Source organism: Stegostoma tigrinum, chromosome 30, assembly GCF_030684315.1.
Source record: "Stegostoma tigrinum isolate sSteTig4 chromosome 30, sSteTig4.hap1, whole genome shotgun sequence".
Taxonomy (NCBI): Eukaryota; Metazoa; Chordata; class Chondrichthyes; order Orectolobiformes; family Stegostomatidae; genus Stegostoma; species Stegostoma tigrinum.
In genome coordinates this window covers 44,828,032-44,851,791 of record NC_081383.1, presented here as the reverse complement: position 1 = coordinate 44,851,791, position 23,760 = coordinate 44,828,032, and the positions used below count along the sequence as shown (strand labels likewise).

Below are 23,760 nucleotides of genomic sequence, written 5' to 3'. Positions count from 1 at the left end.
AACAGATTTACAAAGGATGTTGCTGGGGTTGGAGAGTTTAAGCTATAGGGAAAGGCTGAATAGGCTGGTGCTATTTCCCCCGAAGTATCAGAGGCTGAGGGGTAATCCTGGAGTTTATAAATTCATGAGGAGTATGGGTAGGGTGATTAGCCACCATCTTTTTCCCAGGGTAGGGGAGTCCAAAAGTAGAGGGCATAAGTTTAAGGTGAAAAGGGGGAAGATATAAGAGAGACCCAACTTTTTCATGCAGAGGGTGGTGCATGTATGGAATGAACTGCCAGAGGAAGTGGAGAAGGCTGGTACAATTACAACTTTTGAAAGGCATCTGGATGGTTACATGAACAGGGAGGATTTAGCAGGATATAGGCCAAATGTTGGCCAATGGGACTGGATTAGTTTAAAATATCTGGTCAGCATGGAGGAGGTGGACCAAAAGTATCTGTTTCTGTGCTGTACAACTCACTCCCTGCCAATTTTTAACCCAAACCCTGGACTGTCACATTTTTTATGCTGCCTCATGCTCATAAACAACAACTCTTCATTCCCCAACATGTTTGACCAAGATGTTATCTTGGTGCCAGTGCTACCAGTTGGGCCAAGTTCAAAGATTCAGAATTTGAATTGTACTGTAGCACTAATCTCAAAATCTGGATGCTGCTGGTGAAAAGTACCAATCAGTTCAGATTCAAAATTAAATCTGTGGAACCATGACGATTATACAGAATCCTTGTTAAATCCCATCTGGAATACTGTTTTGGGTGTCATGTACATCTCACGTTGATATAAAGAAATTTTATTTGTCAGTGTACACTCGATGGACCAGAGCACCTCATCTGGGCTGTATCATATAATAGAAAAGACAGGCCATCAACAAGTCCATCTCAGGAGCACAAAAGCTGACGTTTTGGGCCTAGATCCTTCATCTAGGCCCAAAACATCAGCTTTTGTGCTCCTGAGATTCTGCTTGGCCTGCTGTGTTCATCCAGCTCCACACACTTTGTTATCTTGGATTCTCCAGCATCTGCAGTTCCCATTATCACCATCAACAAGTCCACTGACAATTCACAAGGATTTTGCTCAAGATAAACAAAGTTAGTTATGGTCAAACTCCTGACTTGTAAAATGCTTCTCCTTTAAAGTTTTGCAGCCCTCCCTCTGGCCTCCTTCGATCTTCTCATCAAAAACTGCTGGCCCAACAAGGGCCATCAACTTCTCTGCACCCTCACTCAGCTCTATCCCTCCAAACTGACAGCACTTTGTCCTTTGGTTCAACCCTAACTAACATTATATCTGTTGACACATATTTCTGTTGTTTAGCAAACTACCCTCTTACCTAGCCAACTCCAAACTCCATGGCAGCAAAAATCAAGTCATTGTTTCCCACTTGGGTGTCATTGTCACTTTTTGAGTAATAACTACATCAATATCATTTCTCACTTGTGCCCCACACTGGAAAATGTCAAGTTTCCCCTCCAACTCCACCCTTCATTGACCTTCACTCACTTGGTTTCAATCTCCTGCCTACGCTGACTTTTCTGCTTCTGTTTCTGCGGATTTTTAATAATCCAGAGTCCCGCAGCTATCTCTAGATACATCTCCTCCCATAACAGTTCCTTTAAGGGCTCTATCCCATTCTCCCAGTTCCTCAATTTTTTTCAGGGATCCATAACCAAGGGTTTTGATTTCAAGTAAGAGATTCAGAGGGAATCAAAGTGGAATTTTCTTCATCCAGGGTGTGCTGGTGTCTTAGAACTTATTGCCTGACCAGATGCAGGACCCTTACAACATTTAAGAAATATTTAGATGTACAACTGAAGCGATGCAACATGTAAAACTGCACACCAAGTAGTGTAAAGGAGAACTGCAACTTCAACTAGGACAACAAGATGATCCTAGGACAGGCTAGGCAGAGGCAAGCACGAGAATTCCTGGAAGCATGGCACTCCACGAAGCATACTATTAATAAACACATTGGGGTCGACCCCATACATACATTCCACTACGAAGGAAAATTGGAAGTGAGGCAATCCATCTCAACGGACGCTTGAGTTTAAAAAACAGGCAGGAAAACACACCGACGCTTCATCGGAGGCTGCACTGAGGATGTTACCAAGCGCGTGAAACCTTTGCAAAACAACAAACCAGCTCTGCGAGCCAACCAACCTCAACATCCATAACCCGAGCTACAGATCTACTCCAAAACATTAGGTTGGATGGCTCCTCGACAACCAGAGATAAGGTCAGCAGAACAATCTTATTTTGTACTGTAAATTTCAGGGATTCCATTACAAATGCCTCAATGCTGCTACTTTCAATTTTAATACTTTCAAGGTTTTCCCTTTTCTCAACCCTAATCATTTGTTCCCTTTCCTGCATTTCTGCTCTCAACACTTGCCCTCCCCTTCCAGAACCACAAAGTGATTGAGTACTTTCCACACCACCAGCTCCCATATTCAATACATCATTCCCCAATACATCCATCCTCACATTATCTCGTCAGCATACTAAACAGACCGCTCCCTTTGCAATACCCTGGTCTACTATTATCCCCTTGGGAGTTTTGAGAAAAGATTTGTAGCTCAGGTTGAGTTTCTGGATGTGAGTTTGCTCGCTGAGCTGGAAGGTTAGTTTTCAGACGTTTCGTCACCATTCTAGGTAACATCATCAGTGAGCCTCCGACAAAGCGCTGGTGTTATGTCCCGCTTTCTATTTATCTGGTTAGGTTTCCTTGGGTTGGTGATGTCATTTCCTGTTCTTTTTCTCAGGGGATGGTAGATTGGCTCCAAATCAATGTGTTTGTTGATGGAGTTCCGGTTGGAATGCCATGCTTCTAGGAATTCTCGTGCATGTCTCTGTTTGGCTTGTCCTAGGATGTTGTGTTGTCCTAATCAAAGTGGTGTCCTTCCTCATCTGTATGTAAGAATACGAGTGATAGTGGGTCATGTCGTTTTGTGGCTAGTTGATGTTCATGTATCCTGGTGGCTAGCTTCCTGCCAGTTTGTCCAATGTAGTGTTTGTCACAGTTCTTGCAAGGTATTTTGTAGATGATGTTCGTTTTATTTGTTGTCTGTATAGGGTCTTTTAAGTTCATTAGCTGCTGTTTTAGTGTGTTGCTGGGCTTGTGGGCTACCCTGATGCCAAGAGGTCCGAGTAGTCTGGCAGTCATTTCGGAAATGTCTTTGATGCGGGGAGAGTGGTTATGGTTTCTGAGCCCTTTTTGTCTGTTTGTTTGGGTTTGTTGCTGAGAAATCGGCGGACTGTGTTCATAGGGTACCCGTTCTTTTTGAATACGCTGTATAGGTGATTTTCCTCTGCTCTGCGTAGTTCCTTTGTGCTGCAGTGTGTGGGGGCTCATTGGAATAATGTTCTAATGCAGCTTCGTTTGTGGGTGTTGGGATGGTTGCTCCTGTAGTTCAGTATTTGTTCCGTATGTGTTGTTTTCCTGTAGACGCTAGTTTGAAGTTCCCCATTGACTGTTCGCTCTACTGTGACATCTAGGAATGGCAGTTTGTTGTTGGTTTCCTCCTCTTTTGTGAATGTTATGCTAGTAAGGGTATTATTGATGGTCTTGAAGGTTTCCTCTAATTTGTTTTGTTTAGTGATGACAAAGGTGTCATCCACATAGCGGACCCAAAGTTTGGGTTGGATGATTGGCAGAAGCTGTTTGTTCGAGTCTCTGCATTACTGCCTCTGCTAAGAACCCTGATACCTACAGACAAATCAACGGTACACCCATGGGATCTCCGATATCCGGACTCGTGGAATTCAACACTTCAGATTATCACCTTTTCAGGATAATTCAGTTCTCTCATCCATACTTCCTCTGAACCCATCGTTCTATTTTTATCCCATCATTATCTCCGTTTACCTTAGAGTGTCATTCCTGTTATCACTTAATCTCACCTACCTTCCACCATTAAATGTTTACTTTAGTTTTGTAATCACCACATTATAACCTGGGCTTTGAGCAAATTGTCATAAGGTAAAATTGGAGATGAAGCTGGTGTTGAGGTGTACCATTGGGATGGACTACGCCAGAGCCATGCTAATGCCAGGAGAACTGGTCACAAGTCTGTGTAAATGTAATTCAGGAGGAACATCTGAGGTTGTAGATATGTATATATACACCCATACACCAATTCTCAATTCTTATTCAGACTCGTTACTTATTTCCCATGCACAGTTTCTATCCCTCTCTTCCAGTCGTGGTCATATGCCTATCAAGATGGACCTTAACGTTGATAATGTGCCTACTTCCACTACCTCACTGAAAAAATTTTCGCCACACTTTTCTCCCTTGTGCCTGTGCCCTATTTAGGTGGCCATTTGTCCCTGGGAATAAGTTTCTGATTATCCACCCCATCTCCACCTCTCAATTTTCTAAATTTCTATCAGATCATCTCTCAGCAGCCATCTTTTCAGTGAAAACAATGAGTTTATCCAACCTTTCCTCAAAACTAAAACCCTCCAGAACAGGCAACATCCTGGTAAGCTTTTAACTCTCTGCAAACCATCACACCTTTTTGGTAGTGTGGCAACCAGAACTGCACACAATATTCCAAATGTAACCTAACCAAAGTTTTGTACAGCTGTGACACAACTTGAAGATAGCAAGAGCTGCCAATGCTGGAGTCTGAGATAACAGTGTGGAGCTGGAGGAACACAGCAGGCCAGGCAGTATCTGGGGCGCAGGAAAGAAGAAGGGTCCCGACCCAAAATGTCAGCTTTCCTGCTCCTCTGATGCTGCCTGGCCTGCCGTGTTCCTCCAGTTCCACAGTGTTATGTAACACAACTTGCTAAGTTTTATATTTAATGCACCAGCCAATGAAGGCAAGCAGCTCTATGCCTTCTTGACCACCTTGCCTGTGTTGACACTTTCAGGGATCTGTGGACCTGTATGCACAGATACCCCTGTATGTCAATACTCTTAAGGCATCTGCCATTGATGGTATAATTTACACATGAATGTATCTTCCAAAATTCATCAGCTCACATTTGTCCAGATTAACCTCCATCTGTTATTTCTCTGCCCAAATCTGCAACCCCTATCCCCCATAACCTTTGGCAATCCTTGGCACTATCTGCAACTCTGCCAATTTTGGTTATCACAAGCTTACTAATCAGACTAACCTACATTTTCCTCCAGATGATTTATATGTTACAAATGAAGGTTCCAGCACTGATCCCTTTGGAACAGCAATAGGTACTGTTCCATTGCTACTCTGTCTATGAGCAAACCAGTTCCGTATCCATCCAACCAGCTCACCCCAGATCCCACAAGACTCTACATCCTGTACCAGTTTGCCAAAAGGTTTCTTATCAAATGCCTTACTAAAAATCCATGTAGATAACATCTACTGCCCTCATTCTTGTCACCTCCTACACAAAAAAAAACACAACTCAATCAGGTTGTGACAGGTGACCTTCCTGCACAAACTCATGCTGCCCAGCAATAACAAGTCCATTCATTTCCAAAGGTGAATAAATCCTGTCTCTCAGTATCTTCTCCAACAGCTTCCCCAACACTGACATTAAGCTCACCTGCCTATAATTACCTGGATTCTGTGTTTCCCTTCTTAAACAAAGGAACAAACACTGGCCATTCTCCAGTCCTCTGGAACCACGCCTGAGGCCAAGGAGGATGCAAAGATATCCGTTAAGGCCCAAGCTATTTCCTCCCTTGCCTCCCGTAGTGTTTCGGGATAGATCCCAACTGGTCTTGGGGACTTGTGTGCCTTAACACATTTCAAGACAACCAAAACGTGCTCCTGCAGTATGTTTACCTGCTTGAGAGAATTCACACATCTGCATCTCAATATCCCTCTCTTTGGTGAATACTGATGTAAAGTACTCATTAAGAACCTCATCTATTTCCTGTAGTCCCACACATAACCTCCCTCCTTTACCCTTGAATGGGTCTAGTCTTTCCCTAGTCACCCTCTTGCTTCTAATATGTATAACATGCTTTGAGATTCGCCTTAACCGTGCTGGCCAAGGGCATTTCATAGCCCCTTTTAACCATCCTAATTCCCCTTTTAAGTTTCACGAAACCCATCCATCCCAATATTTCAGGGTTGGGTTCAATACTTGAAGTAAATCTGAAAAGGTAACAGATTGGGGTATCCGTCAAAGGGTTTTTTTAAAAGCTCTGAAGACAGGTCACTGGACTCAAAACGTTAACTCTGTTTTCTCTTCACAGATGCTGCCAGATAATTTTTTGTTCCCCTTTTAAGCTCCTTCCTACTTTCTTGATATTCTCCAATGAATTCGTCAGTTTTAAGTTGTCCAGAGCTTAAGTATTTTTTTGGCTAAGCTAATAATTTCCCTTGTCATTCAAGGTTCCAAAGACCTGCCATTCCTGTCCTTCATTTTCACAGGAACTGTGCCTGTCCTGCACTCTAATCAGTGATCCTTAATAGGCTCCCACAACAGATGTGAATTTACCCTCAAACAGCTGCTCCTGATCCACAATCGCCAATTCTTGCCCAATTCTGTTATAGTTGGCCTTCCTCCAATTTAACACCTTTGTCCAAGGTCCACTCTCGTCCTCATCTATAAGCATCCGACAACTTACAGAATTATGATCATTATTGCATTTATGATCACCAACATCACAAATGCACTCAATAATCTGGGCTCCAAGTTCACCCGTCTTACCTGTTATACTTCTTGCATTGAAGCAAATACAGTCCAACACTCCAGTTCTGCTGAGCTCAGCAACTCATCCCTGACTGCTCTTCCTCTTAGCTGTATTTGCCTTAGACTCAAGCTCTTCCCCAGTCTCTATACTTAATGACCTGCTGCTCTAGTTCCCAACCCCTACCATGCTAGTTTAAACCCTCCCGATAAATATAAATTTATGTGAGGTTTAAGAGGGATAAAGTATTCAGAGACAAAAGCATTAAAGAGGGATAGAGAGAAAGCAGAGATTTGAGACTAGAAAGAACTGCCAAGACAAACAAACTGAAATGGTGACATTAGGGTTGATCAAATGTGGGTGACTTACATAGTGCCATTGGTGTAGACTGCATCCCCGCCCTCCACATATTGAACTTGCGATGGATAAACATGTTGAACTGACTGCACCTGTTGAACCTAAAACAAATACAACAAGTATTAACCAAAACCAAAATTGGAAGCTTGCAGCACTTCTTTCCCCCCAAGATACTAGGCCAAATGCAAGTCAAGTTGCTTTTCAACCTTTTTCATGCTCTTTTCAGACAATCCCAAAAAGAGTTATCCTGATCACAACTGAAGGACAATATCTTGGAAAGAGTGCCGGGGGCAACTGATAAATCATGAAATCATGGCACTGTAAGAGGGGAGAAAAGGGGAGACGAGAAACATTAAAAAAGTCAAACTCTTACATTCCTAAGCAACTTGATCATATTTTAGCACTGCACTAAAAGCTTTGGGAAGGGAATCAAAATAGCAAGACGGTCAAGAGAAGGCTAGATTCGGCCACACTGCTGTCTCCTTCAGGTTTACCGCCCTTTCTTACCTGCTGCACTCTCTGAACCTGAAGTTGCTGTACCTGGCCTCCTTTCTGAGCAGAACCTGTTGCCTGGACCACCAGCCGCTGTGGGCAACAAAGAGTAAAGGTAAGCTACTGTCTCCTTCAATTAATTGTGAAGGATGCAAGGTTAAACTTTTCCGTTTGTTTGTTGGTCCAAGTGTAATCTGATTTTTAACAAATCTGCTCTATTATTCCAAGGCTAGATGGGCCAGCCAATTGCTCCTCAGCCTTCATTAAATTTGAGTGTACTCTTCAGGGTCATTTTATTTGATTTCAGTTTTTGCCTTGAAAACATTTTTTTCTTTATTCTCCACAATTGTAAAAAGCAGCTGCCACAGGAGGAATCAGGAATACAAACTCATGACCATTGCTACACTTTTGGCGGATATGCCAATCTGCTACCTTTTCAGATTTACTTCAAGTATTGAGCCCAGCCCTGAAATATCAGGATGGATGTGTTTCATGAAACTTAAACTTCTTTACCAGTTCTTTTGAGGTTTTAAATCAATTTGTCTTAAATAGATTAATGTTTTTGTTGGGGAAATTTCATATAAACACATTTAACTCTTGTGCTGGAAGATCCCAATTCTTAACATCAATATTGTTTGTTTAAATTCAGTGAATGGTATAAAATTCCTGGTCAAGATGTCCAATTTCAGATGCTAGTTAATAGTCAGGATCAGACACACACATGCGCACAGACAGAGATTGGAGCCACCAGTTATCACAAGATATTGGCCTGGGGAACGAGCCAACTTGAGTTCAACACCAAGAACTGCACTTATTCAGCTCAACATCATGCTAGGAGAGCTCTATGCTACATGTGACCTGCGTTCCACAAGATCAATCAGCCTAGCGCACCGGTTCTTTTGTGACATCTACAATGTTGCCTGGTGCCAGTCTCTATTACTGTAAAAAGCTACTGCATGCAACTTTCTCCCACATCTCACAGCAACCCTCAAATAGCATGGGCCATAGACCAGACAAGCATTTTTCATCTAAATTTAAAAAAAAGGAACAGGCAACCATTTTAATGACCCTCAAGCCTGCTCGCAGAGAGAGAGTCAGTAGCTTCAAAACATTTTTATGGAATGCTTGCTCTGTCTGCATGCTTACATTCTATTCCATTCCCATTTCCTTGCCTGAGATTTAAAGTAAAAGAGCTTACATCAGCACAATGACACTTACCAGTACACTGTTCCATACACCACAGACTGAACATTTTCAAAACACTAATCCCAACAGAGGAAAATTTTAAGAAGTCAATTGCTGCCCTTGGCTGTCCTGCTCAACTACTTCAGAGGTCAATTAAGAAGTAATCACGCTTGTGTAAACTTTCCTTCCTGGTCCTTTGACCAGCCTGCAGCCTTTGACATGATGAGCCCACCATCATCCTACTTCATCCCCTCTCCACTCTCCACTCTCCTCCAGTTGGATGGGATTGCTCTTACCTGGTTCCATTCACCTCTGAGCAGAGCAAGAGAATCTCCTGGAATGGTCCTGCTCCACAATCTATCTTTCACCCCTTCCTATGTCTCATTGTCATGCCATTCCTCCATGACATCATTTAAAAGGCAGAGTGTCAATTTTCACATGTAGAACTCAAAGCTGTCAGTATAGTCCATCACCACTTCTCTCAATAACTCCTCCACTACATTGAGACTGCTTATCTGACATCCAGTACTGAATGAGTAATAGTTTCCTCCAAATAGTGTGTGAAGACTAAATCCATTGTTTTGGGTCCCTGCTCCAACTTCATTCTTTGGATACTGCCTCTATCCTCCCTGGCTACAGTGAGAGATTTAACCCAGTCTCCTTGCAATCATGATATCAAAAATTTGACAGATGAGTTTCCAGCCTCTCATAGGTGTCAAGATGATCAAGATTGTCTATGTTCATTTCCCACGTCAGCCATTTGCTGAAGTTCTCTTTCATGTGCTGATTATCTCAAGACCGGACAATTCCAATGTGTTCCGAGCTGGTTTCCCACACCCTAGTCTCCGTAAACGTGGAGGTCTTCCATACTTTGCTTCTTGTGTTTCAATTTGTATCAAATCCTGTCCCTCTGTTTTTCCTGTGTGCATTGATCTTCACTGGGTACTGCTTATTTTTTAAAAAACCTACCTTGGCCTTCACTTTCCCATCTGTAACTTCCTTCAGCCCAACAACCCTTTGTATGTTCCTCTGACTGTTATCTTGAGCAGTTCCCACTTTAAATTCACTCCACCATTGGCAGCTGTGTCTTAACCACACAGACAAACCTATTGTTCCTGCAAGTCTTTTAAAGCCCACATATTGACATCTGGTTTTCTGATCTAATATTTATATGGTTCAGTATCTTTTCCACACTCCTGTAAAGACCTTGGGATATTTTAATCCTTTTAGATAGGCTATCCAAATGCAGCATAATAGGATGCCCCAACGTTTCTAGCAAAGCATCATAAAAGCAAGCAAAGACTTACAACATTTTACCACTTGTACAGCTTGGAGAATTTCTCAGTAGAACATTTCATGAGAATATTGACAAGTTGTAAATTGAGTATTTTCAATAGCCACTATCATATAGATAGTTATTCAATAATTTTTGTTCACACAAAACGAGCCCAGATAGTTTAGTCAGTACAACGTCAGACTTTTAAACTGATGGTCCAGTGTTCAAATCCTTTACAAATTATATAGCCGGAAACAAACAATTCAGGTTTTAACAAAACAAACAGCAAATGCCAGAAATCTGAAACAGACAGAAAACTCTAGGCAATCATTTCATAAACAGTTTTAAGTAGGCAGCATGGCGCCTCAATGGTTAGGACTGCAACCACAGCAGCAGGGATCAGAGGTCAATTCCGTCCTTGGTTGACTGCGTGGAGTTTGCTTGTTCTCCCAGTGTCTGTATGGGTTTCTGCCTGACGCTTCGGTTTCCACCCACACAGTGGGAAGATATGCAGGTTAGGTGGATTTGCCATGCTAAGTTGCCCCATAGTGTACTGGGATGTACAGGCTACACTGATTAACCATGGGAAATGCAGGGCCACATAGGGACAGGATAGGGGTGGAGGTGTGGGTCTGGGTGGGATGGTCTTTGGAGGATTGGTGTGGACTTGATGGGCTGAATGGCCTCTTTCCACTGTAAGGACTATGAAAGGAAACATCTCTTTGCAAATAGCAACTTATATTAGGCAAACAGATTCTGTCAGTCAGGTCATATTCAGTAAGTCACAGGCCATCATACACTACTGCAAACAACTGCTCATCTTTTAATGCTGAAACCTTTTAATCAGATCTGAACTAATTCCTTTTAAACTGTATTGGACAGCATCTCTAATTGTCAAGTTACTTCTTAATAAAAGCCAACAGTAGTAAACCAGTATATCTTAATCTTTGTAAATGTCATCTGACATAACCACAAGTATGAACAGACAAAAGGCCACCACATAAAACGAAAGACACCAGAAATTAAAATGGAAAAAGCAAACTCTAGACTTTTGCCAACTCTCCCCTACTTCCTGCAAGTTACATTTGAACAGCAGTCAGCATTACTAACATTCACTAACAGGGCATACAGAAACAGAAAATTTTAAATTAAAAAAAGGCATTTTGCATTAGTGTAATATCTGTAAATACAATTCCTTTGTGCCCCCAAGGTCTGGAACACATGGAAGAATGAAACCTGGGCTTCACACGCATGCAGACAAAAAAAAACTTTTACCAAGGCTCAGGTAGAGACCAAGAGGAAGTTGCAGAATAAAGCTGAATCTCAGGGGATTAACAACAGGTGCGGGAAAGGCAAGTTTTAAAAAGGCAGGAGTAGTAATACATACCAGCCTGTATTAACAGGTCAATTTCTCAGTGAAACATCAGAAAAGCTGTAAAGGATGCAAAAGGCATGAAAACACAACCCTAGAGAAAAAAATTGCTGCAGGAATGATTAAAGTGTTCACGCAAGCAGCAAAATTAAACAAGCAGAATAAGAGTAATCCAGTAATTACTGAACTGAGTAGGTACCCAAAAGGTCAGAAAATGATCCAAGCAATTCTCAGCTGCACCCCAAAAATGACAATCCCAACTGCTTCACAAATTTTTAAAATTCAGTTGTGGATTATCACTGGCAATGTTCCACATTTGCACACTTGCTCTACATCCCTAATTGCTCTTCCTGTACTCGTTCCACGGGTGTATCAAGCGAGGAATTGGAGTTTCAAAAAACATCTAATTAAGTGCAACATAATTGACTGGTTAGCAAAACTGAAACCCAGTGGTTTAAAGGGGAAGTGACAGCATAGAAATTCTCAGGCTGGAATGAAGCAATGTAACAATGTTTTTGATGGATCAGATCTATGGATTGGCCATTTACTTTTCAAATTCACAGAAGTTAGAACAGTACATGAGAGAAGCAAATTTTACCTCCGTGCAGTAGTAAAGATTGTCTAGTACATTCGAACAAGGTTGTCTTGGAGCTTATTAAATTAGTTTGAGCATCTGGGTTTAACAGTGTTATTTAAGTAAAATTGAAACCCAGATGATTCAATGTTAATATTGAAACCTGGAGCATTAACTACATTTACGGTGCACAATTCAAATTCAGATGCCTTCTTGACAACAACTTAATCAAAGCCAGGATGTGAGAAAATGCTGAGAAGTACAACTGAAAGCTTCAGAGGAAGCATGAACCACACAACTCAAAATGGCAGATACAATATTTGCAGTAACATGTTGAAAGAAAGGCAAGTTAATAGCTATATTGCACTGAGTGCTAAGATTGTACATCAATAACTATCAGCGGACAGTGTCAAGGCTTCTAAATGAAAAAAGTGGACACAAAATTTGGAAGCAAAATGAAGTGATAATTAGACCGAGTAGTGTTGATCCAAAATCTTATTTTCAACAGCTGAACATATTTCAGAATAAAAAGTAAAGTCACCACAGGTCTTCTCTTTCATTAGAGAGGTGAATAGTGGTGGTTTAACCTGAATAAGTATGTGGAACTAGGACTTTTGAAAGATCCTAAAATGTGATGCAATGTCAAGTTACGAGGCAGTAGAAAAAGTTTTCAGGATATTCGCTATATTGATGACGGAGACCACGGGTAGTTTTCCTATCATGGAACTGCACTCTTAGCACGTGCTGTAGCAAGTACTAAAGGTTAAAGTTTTGATTAATGCTGCCATGGGTGGGTCGAAGAAGTCAGTGCAAAATAAGGCAACTGCATTGTGGGTACTCAAAGAAATGGCCAGTGAACCTATCATGTCCCTGCCATGATCTTCATCGACCACTAAGCAAGTATGACAGATAGACTGTAAAAAAGCTAGTTCAGCAATGTACCAAAAAAATTTAATTGCAGGTACGCACCTAACCGCACTTGTTAAATTAACTAGCATATCAAAAGCAGGGACAATACAACCCCAAGACAGAGACAGAATGGCAACAGATCAGCAATGATTTACGCAATGGATGCTTTGGCCAACACTTACCATTCATGTTAATAAGTCAACTTCTGTAAATGTTACTATTAAAATTTCATAAGGCTTAGACAACAGTAATACATAAGCAATAAACACCTAAGATAGGAAGGCATGGAACAGAGGTAATCCTCTAGGGAGCTGAACACCAGTCAGCCAGACAGACAATGTGAAGACAGGCTGCCCGGAGAGTAAACGCCCAGTGAGCACTATTGTGGTGCTACAAGAATTAGTACAGAGCTCAAGTTTGGTTAAGAAACAAAATCTGTACCAGTGAAATACATAAAATTATCAGCAGCCAGTTTCAAGCAGACCAAATCAAAAAGAATGAGGAACAGCTTGGAGAATTAGTTGGGTAAGTAGTCAATATAAACAGAGAGGCAATGAAGCTGCAAGTGGCTGAAAGGTTTTTACTCTCAATGAGGACAGAACAAATAAGAGATAACAAGGTGTAGAGTGTAGAGCTGGATGAACACAGCAGGCCAAGCAGCATCAGAGGAGCAGGAAGGCTGACGTTTCGGGTCTAAACAACAGCCTTCCTTCTCAGCCTGCTGTGCTCATCCAGCTTTACACCTTGTTATCTTGGATTCTCCAGCATGTGCAATTCCTATTATCACTGGGCAAATAAGACTGTAATAAAGGTACTTTGAGATAAGTTGATCTTGCTTTGCTATTTCCTGGGAAATGAGCACTACTGGTAAGTCAACATTTATTGCTCAAGACTAATTGCTTCCTAGGTGCTGGTCATGAGGTGCCACCTTTTACCACTGCAGTCCATTTCATGCAGGTTTACACGTACCATTAGGAGGATTTTGACTAACAGCTAAAGGACATTATTTCTAAATGAGGACGGTTTTCACATTGGAAGGAGACTGGCAAGTGCTACTACTGTTCTTTTAGAAATACAAAGTTGGTGTTGAAGGAGGCGTGACTATTTGGTACAGACTATCTTGTAAGAGGTATAAACAGCTGCCATTGTGCACAGAGGAGGGGGGAATAAATAGGTTGATTGATGGTTGAGGTGGCAAATGAGCAGCAGCTTTATTCTGGATGGACCTGCACTCCTAAATTCCTGACTTCTGCCTTGTATTATGGACCAGACGAAACCTGCTTAAAATATATTCAGAAGATAGCCTGGACTCCTTATGTTTAAGAGCAAAAGTATAAAGCATTGTGCTCTGGATGCAATTCGAGTGATAAAATTACCAGGCTTGAAGGAAAACACACATCGTCTTACACTATAGTTAAAATACAAACAAAAAGGAGGAAGAATTGGAATAACAACTCTATTGGAAAACTTAATACAATAAATTATTTAACTATTACACAGCAACTGTTGTAATATGTAACATCCCAGAGACATACCTTTGGCAAAGGCAAATTCAGTAAAATAGAGATTGTCTCACATGCAACTGTAGCAGCAGGAAGAAAGCCCAAGCTTTTAGCTGTAACAGTCGATTAACAGCTTCAAGACTCCAGCAACTACTGTATGTTAAAAACTAAATTTCTCATTCTGAGCTTGACCCCATCCCTTCATGCTGCTTCTATTGTTCCAAATTTTTTTTTATTAAAACCACCAAAGCTAGCTATGCTCAAAGCAGATAGCTCTTCTCCAAGTTTATAACACTAACGTTAAAAAAGAAATTGACAGAACAAATCCTTCTAAAATGGGACATCTAGCACTTGTAGATTATGGACAAGCTTTGGGGAATCAGGAGGGGAGTTAGTCATTACAGAATTCCTAGACTCTGAGCTGTTCCAATAGCCACAGCATTTAGATGGCTGGTTCAATTACCTTTCTGGTCACCAGGGTTGTCAGGTTATTGACACTAAGAAAGGTAATCAATAGCAATGTCTTTGAATGCCAAGGGCAGAACATTAGATTCTCCAGATGGTCATTACCTGGCATTTTGAGTGGCAAGAAACATTCACAACACATATGAACCTAAGCTTGAATACAGTCCAGGTCTTGCTCCATGAAAGTTGAAAATATCTTTATGATTTGAAACATTACTGAAACTCTCCAAGAATGGCTTTTCAGTAGAAGTAGATGAAGCAGCTGATTGGGGCAGGCGCATTATTCCACAAAAATCTGAGCAATGCCCACTCGATTGGTCTTCAAGGAACCTCAACAACCCTCTTTAGCGCTTGTTCTTCAGAGAATTTTCCCTGTCTCATTTCCATTGACATCAATTTTTGCTATGGTTTGTGTTGCCATTCTCAGTTGAGACTACACCCAATAATAAAACATTGCCTTGAATTCAGTTCATCATTTCACTTCACGAATTCAGCTCTTTTATCAAGTTAGCACATAGCTGTAATAAGTTCTGGAACAGATTGTTGGTGAACCAACAACCATTGCTCAATAGGTGCTACTTGGATCGCACTGACAAGGATACCTTCCTTAGTTGGCAGATCATGGAGCCAAGCAATGGGTGAATAGTTGACTGAATTAGATTTGTCCTAATTATTATGTATTGGACACATATGCAGTACTGAAAAATTTTACACTGATTACAATTGGGGGATCTCTGCTTTACTGCATGCTGTTTCTGGTGTTTAGCACAGATGTTGTCATATTTTTCAGTATGCTTGTTGTTACTCCTCATATTCTTCTGCATTCCTCATTTAGTCAGTGTAGATCCCCATTTAAACATTCCTCAGAATAATGCCAAGGCCACACATTGTATCTTTTTTTTGGAAGCAACATAGCCCATGTCCACAAATTCACTTCAGATATTTTAAATCAATTTGTTAAAAAAATGTTATAACGCATCTCCAGAGCAGGTGGGACTCTAACCTGGGTCTACTTGCTCGGGGCGGGGGATGGGGAGAGAACAAATTCACCTCAATCTGCCATCGACAATAACAATCTGACAATTCACAATTGCTTTCAGCCATTCTTCAGCTACTCGAATTACAATTTTCCACCTTAAAAATTAGTTTCCAACCTTCAGTCACCTATTCTCTATGACAATCTTAAACCTCCAATAGTCACTGTGTGAAGAAGGAGAACTAAAGTTCATCTTCAGTCAGCTTTAGATTTATTCACCAAGTTAAATGTTACGAGTGTATCGCCCAAGCCCTACAATCACTGCACCAGTATCAATATGCACTTTCTAATCTGGAGTATAAACAAAAATTATTGATGAACCACCTTTTTTACAGGAACACTAACGGTAATGCTGCATCATTTCAGAGTTTTCTAGAAAGTAATGCAAATTCCAGCTGAAGAAAACAGTTTTATGACTAGAAACCTGATACACACATTGGTGGGGTCATCAATGAAAATCCAAAATGAGAATCGTAGCCCACACACCAATGAGCTGGAGACAGTAAAAGTGCATGTCCCCACACCTGTAGACACAGTCTCAATTTATTCATTTAACACTTAACTGGAAAAACCCTACAAAGACTATCGAAGGACTCGAGGCAGAGGTAGGATTCCTACTTCTAGACCGGGAGGCCAGGGCTCAAAGTCCCACCTGTTCCAAATATGCAAAACAACACCTCTGAACAGTCTAATTAGAAAATATCAACAAATTATGTCATCTTATTTCTATATTACTTAGAATTTTGACAGCAAAACTGTCAAAGGGATGTCAGTACTGTAAATACACACCTGTTGTGGTGCTGCCACTTGCTGTACCACAGCAGCTTGCACAGATGGCGGACCGGCAGCGGATGTCCGCAGGGTAACAGTTGATGCCGAGTCGGATGCACCCTCTGAACTCTGCATGCTAGTTTCTATGGAAAGACAAACAAGCCATTAGCTGGAGTAACTACAAATGTTGTGACAGACTGTCCATGGAGAACAGTACTGCAAAGATCTATGTTACTTATGGTCCAGAAACTGGACAATAAAACATTTTAAAAATTGCTTCATTCAAGATTTAAATTTTGATTTGTTTCAAAAGTCAAAATTTTGATTATAAAGCTTTCAAATAAAAGCATCTCATTTATTTTTTCCACAACCTTCAAACCATAACGTGTTTCACAGTCAATAACAGGGTTTTGGAGTGTAGTCACCACAGTAATGCTCCTTGGCATGCAATTAGCAGGAAAAAGTGCCACAAACAGCAATGAGAGAAATGATTGAGTCATCTGCTTGCTGGTGTTGGTTGTGGGATAAGTATTGACAGGTACATTGTGAAGTACCCTACTGCACTTGGTCCAAATGGTGCCACGCAATGTGAAACATTCCCATTGGTGTAATCAAGTTGTCGTATTAAGCTTTGCTGGAGTATCATGCTGAAAAATCAAGCCCACTATTCCCAAAGTGAATTTAAAGATTTTAAATAGTAAGTAGAATTTGGCAATTTTCCTGATTTTGACATCAGATTCATGAACTAGATTCATGAACTTAACAGAAATTAGTATTTATTGCAAATGGATAGATTCTAACTACTGCTAAATAATTTCAAACCATCAACACATAAGTTATAAAAAGACAGACCAGACAAATGATGTTGTGAGCAGACAGAAAGGCAGTTCAGTGGTCCCTGTCTACAGGGTTTGCAGGTATGATTTTGCTGCTAATCAGAACACAGCATCTCTACCTTCCTTCTCCAGCTTTTTTCACTTATTTGCAGGCGGCACAGGATGGCTAATTCATACTTAGAGATCTTTGACTCATTGATTAAGTCACAGCTTACAGCAACTGTGAGTAAAACTAGGCTGCTACCTTCAAGTCTAAGTGCTTTTAAAATCTGCAGAGAAATGAAATAGGTCCATTCCTTCCAAAAGTCTGATGGCTCCTACCTGAAACATTCATACCCACAAGCTGTTCAGGGGCCTGAGGCTAAATACATAATTGTTGGCAGGCAGAGGCCTTGATCATTGATAACTGGTCATCATATCACTGACCAACATGGTATTTGCCATCAGCCAAATCTCCATTTGTGTAAACATCCCTGGTTCCAGGTCATCTGTAACTAAGTTTTCCCCCACTGCTTGAATCGACAGCTCTGTAAATAGCAGGTACAACTGCTGGAAAATAACTTGCTTTTAACAATAATCCTTAAACAATTCTTTGCTTTTTAAAATTGCTTTTTGCCATTTCAGTCAGCAAACAAAAAAAAACGGGAAAACAACAAGGTAAGATGTTTACAGCTGCAACTATGCAGCAATTACCTGCTTGTTGGCACTCAGTTTGGGTTCCCCAAGGCACCTGACCTCATCCAGGTTTTGTCCAATCATGGATAATATAGCTGAACTAATAATAGCAAAGCAGAGTGCGACCATGCATACCATCAAGAAAGAATTTGAACCAATACAGCAAAGAGCCAGAGAAAAATTGGAGTCACTGGTAACTGGGCTAACTCTCCACTGGTCAGAATCAAAATCAGGCATAAAAGGATTACAGAGATAGTAGGAACTGCTGATGCTGGAGAATCTGAGATAACACAGTGTGAAGCTGGATGAACACGGCTGACCAAGCAGCATCAGGATGAGGACATCCAGTCCCTATACACCTGCATTCCCCATGCAGATGACCTAAAGGCCCTCCGCTTCTTTCTATCCCGCAGGCCTGACCAGCCCCCTCCACTGACACCCTCATCCGCTTATCCGAACTCATCCTCACCCTCAACCTCAACAACTTCTCCATTAATGCCTCCCATTTCCTACAGACAAAGGAAGTGGTCATGGGTACCCACATGGGCCCAAGCTATGCCTGCCTCCTTGTAGGGTATGTGGAACATCCCTCTTCCAAAAGCTACACTGGTTCTATTCCTCATCTCTTCCTCTGTTACATTGATGACCATTTCGGCGCCGCCTTGTGTTCCCACGAGGATCTCGAACAGTTCATCCACTTCACTTACACTTTCCAACCAACCTTAAGTTTACCCGGACTATGTCAAACACCTCTCTCTCCTTCCTGACCCCTCTGTCTCCATCTCTGGCATCCACCTGGAAACAGATATCCATTTTAAGCCTACTGACTCCCACAACTACCTCAAATATTCCTCCTCTCACCCACCTTCCTGTAAAAAGGCCATCCCCTATTCCCAATTCCTTCACCTCCACCGCATCTGCTCCCAAGAGGAGGCATTCCACTCCCAAGCATCCCAGATGTCCTTTTGTTTCCAAGAACCACAACTTCCCCTCCACACAGTGATCGAAAATGCCCTCGACCGTGTCTCCCCTGTTTCCCGCGACTCATCCCTCACAACCCCTATCCACAATAGAAAACAAAACAGAATAAAACAAAACAGAATCCCCCTCTTCCTCACGTACCACCCCACCAACCTCCAAATCCAACGCATCATCGTCCGACATTTCTGCCATCTACAATCTGACCCCACCACCGGAGACATTTTTCCCTCCCCACCCTTATGTGCTTTCTGGAGAGACAACTCTCTTCCTGACTCCCTGTCTGCTCCACACTCCCCTCCAGCCCCATCACCCCCAGCAATTTTCCCTGCAACCGAAGCAAGTGCTACACCTGCCTCTATACCTCCCCCCTCAACCCCATCCCAGGCCCTAAGAAGACTTTCCACATCAAACAGATGTTCACCTGCACATCTGTTAATGTGATATACTGTATCCGCTGTTCCCATTGTGGCCTCCCCTACATTGGAGATACCAAGCGGAGGACAGGGGACCACTTTGGGCAACACCTACGCTCAGTGTGCAACAAACAACTACACCTCCCAGTCGCAAACCACTTCAACTACTCCCCCCGCCCCCCCCCCACCAACTCTGCAGATGACATGTCCATCCTGAGCCTCCTGCATTGCCACGATGACGCCACCCAAAAGATGCAGGAACAGCATCTCAATTTTGCTTGGGAATTATGCAGCCCAAGGGTGTCAATGTGGACTTCAAGCTTCAAAATCTCCCCTCCCCCGACCACATTCCAAAACCAGCCCAGCTAGACCCGCTTACCTAATTATTCATCTCACTTCAAGTCCCAACCCCCATCTCCTACCCACTAACCTCATCCCTCCTCCTTGACCTGTCCGTCCTCCCTGGACCAACCTATCCCCTCTCTAACTCCCCACCTACATTCACCTTCATTGGCTCTAGCCCCACCTCTTTGACCTGTTTGTCTCCTCTCACTCTATCATCTCCTTTATCCATCTTCTATCCACCTCCCCCATCTCCCTATTTATTTTAGAATCCCCTTCCCCTCCCCCATTTCTGAAGAAGGGTCTCCACCTGAAACGTCAGGCATAAAAGGAAGTTGGCTGCTGGAGGTCAATCAGAGCAGTTCAGTTCAAGGACATTGCTGCAGGAATTTCCCAGGGTAGTAGTCAAAGCCCATCTACAATATCAACTTCTTCAATTTACCTCCTGTTACAGAAGGTCTTGAAGGATTGTCTGGAATCGGTACGTGGGTGAAAACAAGGAGTTCCACTATTGCTTGCTTATGAAGACAGCAACTCCCTTGGGTCTTAATACTTATACCAGACAAAAATTAGTTGTAGGTATTGTGATAAGGCAAACCTTGGTTTTATTTCATAGAAGTGTTTCTGCCATTATTTTACAGAGGTGAATCTTCTATAACCATCATAAGGTAAGACCAAATAAAGAATAGACAAACAAAAAAATTGCTGGCAGCAAACTAGCACAAAGAACTCTTATCAAGTATCACAAGAAAAAAAGAATCCACAAGTCCCAGAGGGGAAAAGAAATCTTTAAGCAAGGGAATTTAACATTTCAAGAGCATTAATTTTAAGGCAGTCATATCTCTGCTGACTGTTTAAGGCTGAGGGAAGGGAGATAAGAGTGTGCTGGAGGGCTGCTACAGTGCGCAGTGAGGGGGAAAGAGAGAGATGGTAACTGCTTTGAAAGTAGAAAAAACAGAAAAACTCAGCACTGCAAAGGGGAAAACTTCATTCAGAAAGACGATAGTAAGAAGCACTGGTCAAGTGCGTGCTAGGAGAGAAAAGCAAGTCACATGTTGAAAAGAGGCCCTTATGAAGGTGGTTGTGGAAGAAGCAACCAAAGGCCACAGGCAATCAAATTTGATATTCTAACAAAACAAAACAGCACCAGGACCAGAAGAGGAAAGATAAGGAAAGTGAACGAGCCCTCTCCTCTTACAAAAAGCATCAGTTATCAACATGAGACTACAGATGGTGCAGCTGCAAGAAAGAGTGAAAGAAATTTAGACTGAGGCTCCAGATTTGGGAAGACCTCAATTCAATCTGAAAACCAAGCACCGTTTAATGAAGATAACAAAGTATGAAGCCGGATGAACACAGCAGGCCAAGCAGCATCTCAGGAGCACAAAACCTGACGTTTCGTGCCTCGACACTTCAAAGGCTCGAGGCCCGAAACGTCAGCTTTTGTGCTCCCGAGATGCTGCTTGGCCTGCTGTGTTCATCCGGCTTCACACTTTGTTATCTTGGATTCTCCAGCATCTGCAGTTCCCATTATCACCATTTAATGAGTTCTAGTGGAAGAGTGTAGAAGGACAAAAAAGTCAGACAATGGACGTACATGGAATAGTGTAGGTTAGATGGGCTTGAGATCGGTATGACAGGTCGGCACAACATCGAGGGCCGAAGGGCCTGTACTGCGCAGTAATGTTCTACGTTCTATGTAATTCTGGCAGATTGCAGGGATAGCTAATGTAATGCCACTATTTAAAAAGGGACTAGAGAGAAAACAGGGAATTAAAGACCAGTGAGTCTTACGTCAGTAATAGGCAACATGCTATGATAGGGACCATTAATCAGAATTTTGTAGCATAGCACTTAGGAAACTGGCAGAATCATACACAGACACAGTCAGCATGGGTTTGCAGAGGGGAAACTATGCTTGGCAAATCTACTGGAAGTCAAGAACATAATTAGTAGGGATGATCAGAGTGGCCAGTGGATGTGGGTAATTTAGACTTTCGGAAGGCTTTCAAAATCCTATATAAAAAGTCATGGTGCTATACAGCATGGAAACATACCACCTGGTCCAACTTGTCTATGCCAACTTGTTATAAATTAATCAAGTCTCATTTGCCAACATTTGGCCTATACCCCTCTTAAACTCTTCCTATTCATATACCCATCAGATGTCTTTTAAATGTTGTAATTGTACCAGCCTTCACCACTTCTTTTGGCAACTCATTCCACATATGCACCACCCTCTGCATGAAAAAGTTGTCCCTCAGGACCCTTTTAAATCTTTCCCTCCTCACCTTAAACCTATGTCCTCCAGTTTCGGACTCCACCACTCCTGGAGAAAAGACCTAGTCTATTCATCCTATTCACGCCCCTTGATTTTATAAGCCTTTGCAAGGTCACCCCTCAACTTCCAACACTCCAGGGAAAATAGCCCCAGTCTATTCAGCCTGTCACTGTAGCTCAAACCCTCCAACCCAAGCAACATCTTTTTAAATCTTTTCTGAACCCCTTCAAGGTTCACACATCATTCACAAAGCAGAGGCCAGAGTTGCATGCAGTATTCCAACAGTGGCCTATCCAATGTCCTGTACAGGTGCAACATGACCTCCCAACTCCTATACTCAATGCACTGACCCATAAATGCAAGCATACCAAATACCTTCTTCACTACATTGAAAGTGGAGTCGCAGGAAGACAAGGAACTATGCACCTGCACTCCAAGGTCTCTTTGTTCAGCAACGCATCCAAGGATCTTACAATAAAGTGTCTAAGTCCTGCCCTGATTTGCCTTACCAAAATGCATCATCTCTAACTTATCTAAATTAAACTCCATTTGCCACCCCTCAGCCATCAGATCAAGGTCCTCTTCTATTCAGAGGTAACCTTCTTCGCTGTCGACCTCCACCAACTTTGGTGTCATCTACAAACTTACTAACTATACCTCCGATATTCACATTAGTATCCTTTTATATAAGTGACAAAGAGCAGTGGACCCAACGTCCTTGTGACAAACCACTGGTCACAGGCCTCCAGTCTGAAAAGCACCCCTCATCATCACCCTCGGTCTCCACACTCGATATAGTAAGAGAGATTAATGTGCAAAAATAAACAGCATGGACATGGGGGTGGTGTATTGAGATGAATAGAAATTTGTTAGCAGACAGGAAACAGGGTAGGAATGAATGGGCCTTTTTCTGAATGGTAGGCAGTGACAAGTGGGGTTCCACAGGGATTGGTGAAGAGCCTAGCTACAGATAGCATGCGTTAATGATTTAGATGCAGGAACTAATTGTAATATTACCAAATTTGCAGATGACACGCAGTTGGATGGAAGGGTGAGGTGTTAGGAGGATGCAGATATGTGGTAGTGTGATTTGGGCAGGCTGAGTGGATGGGCAAAAGCATGGCAGATGTATTTTGACAGCAAAGGAAAGCAGATTATCATTTGCATGGCAGTAAACAGAGGGGTGAAATGGTCAATGAGACCTGGGCGTCCTCATACACCTGTTGCTGAAATTAAGTATGCACAGCAAATAGTAAAGAAAGTAAATTGTTTTGTTGACCTTCATAGTGAAAGGATTCAAGTACAGGAACAAGGATGTCTTACTGCAATTACACAGGACATTGGTGAGATCACACATGGAATATCATGTACAGCTTCAGTCTCCTTATCGGAGGAAGGATGTTATTGCTATAGAGGGAGTGCACTAAAAGGTTTATCAAATTCATTCCTGTGTTGTCAGGACTGATGTATTTGGACAGATTGAGACAGTTAAGATTGTATTCACTGGGGTTTAGAAAAATAAGGAGAATCTCATGTTCGAATTTTATAGGTTTCTATATATATAAGATGCAGGAAGGTTGTTCCCAATGGTGGGGGAATCCAGAACTGGGGAGCGTGGTTCAAGGATAAGGGGTAAACCTTTTAGGACTGAGACAA

At 42.0% G+C, this 23,760-nt stretch overlaps 1 protein-coding gene across 2 annotated transcripts in view; it reads right to left on the bottom strand.

The window, feature by feature from the left end:
* The window catches only part of rfx2 (regulatory factor X, 2 (influences HLA class II expression)), a 121,223-nt gene that overhangs the window by 74,192 nt on the left and 23,271 nt on the right, over positions 1–23,760 (bottom strand). Inside the window, exons 2-4 of one of the 2 annotated variants that reach the window (XM_048559915.2) lie at positions 16,595–16,719; positions 7,502–7,579; positions 7,007–7,095 (exon numbers count right to left, since the gene is read on the bottom strand). In XM_048559915.2, coding sequence (XP_048415872.1) covers positions 7,007–7,095; positions 7,502–7,579; positions 16,595–16,711 — 284 coding nt within the window. In that variant the 5' untranslated portion in view covers positions 16,712–16,719. The remainder of the gene's footprint in view (positions 1–7,006; positions 7,096–7,501; positions 7,580–16,594; positions 16,720–23,760) is intronic. The other variant, XM_048559916.2, reaches the window with a different exon arrangement.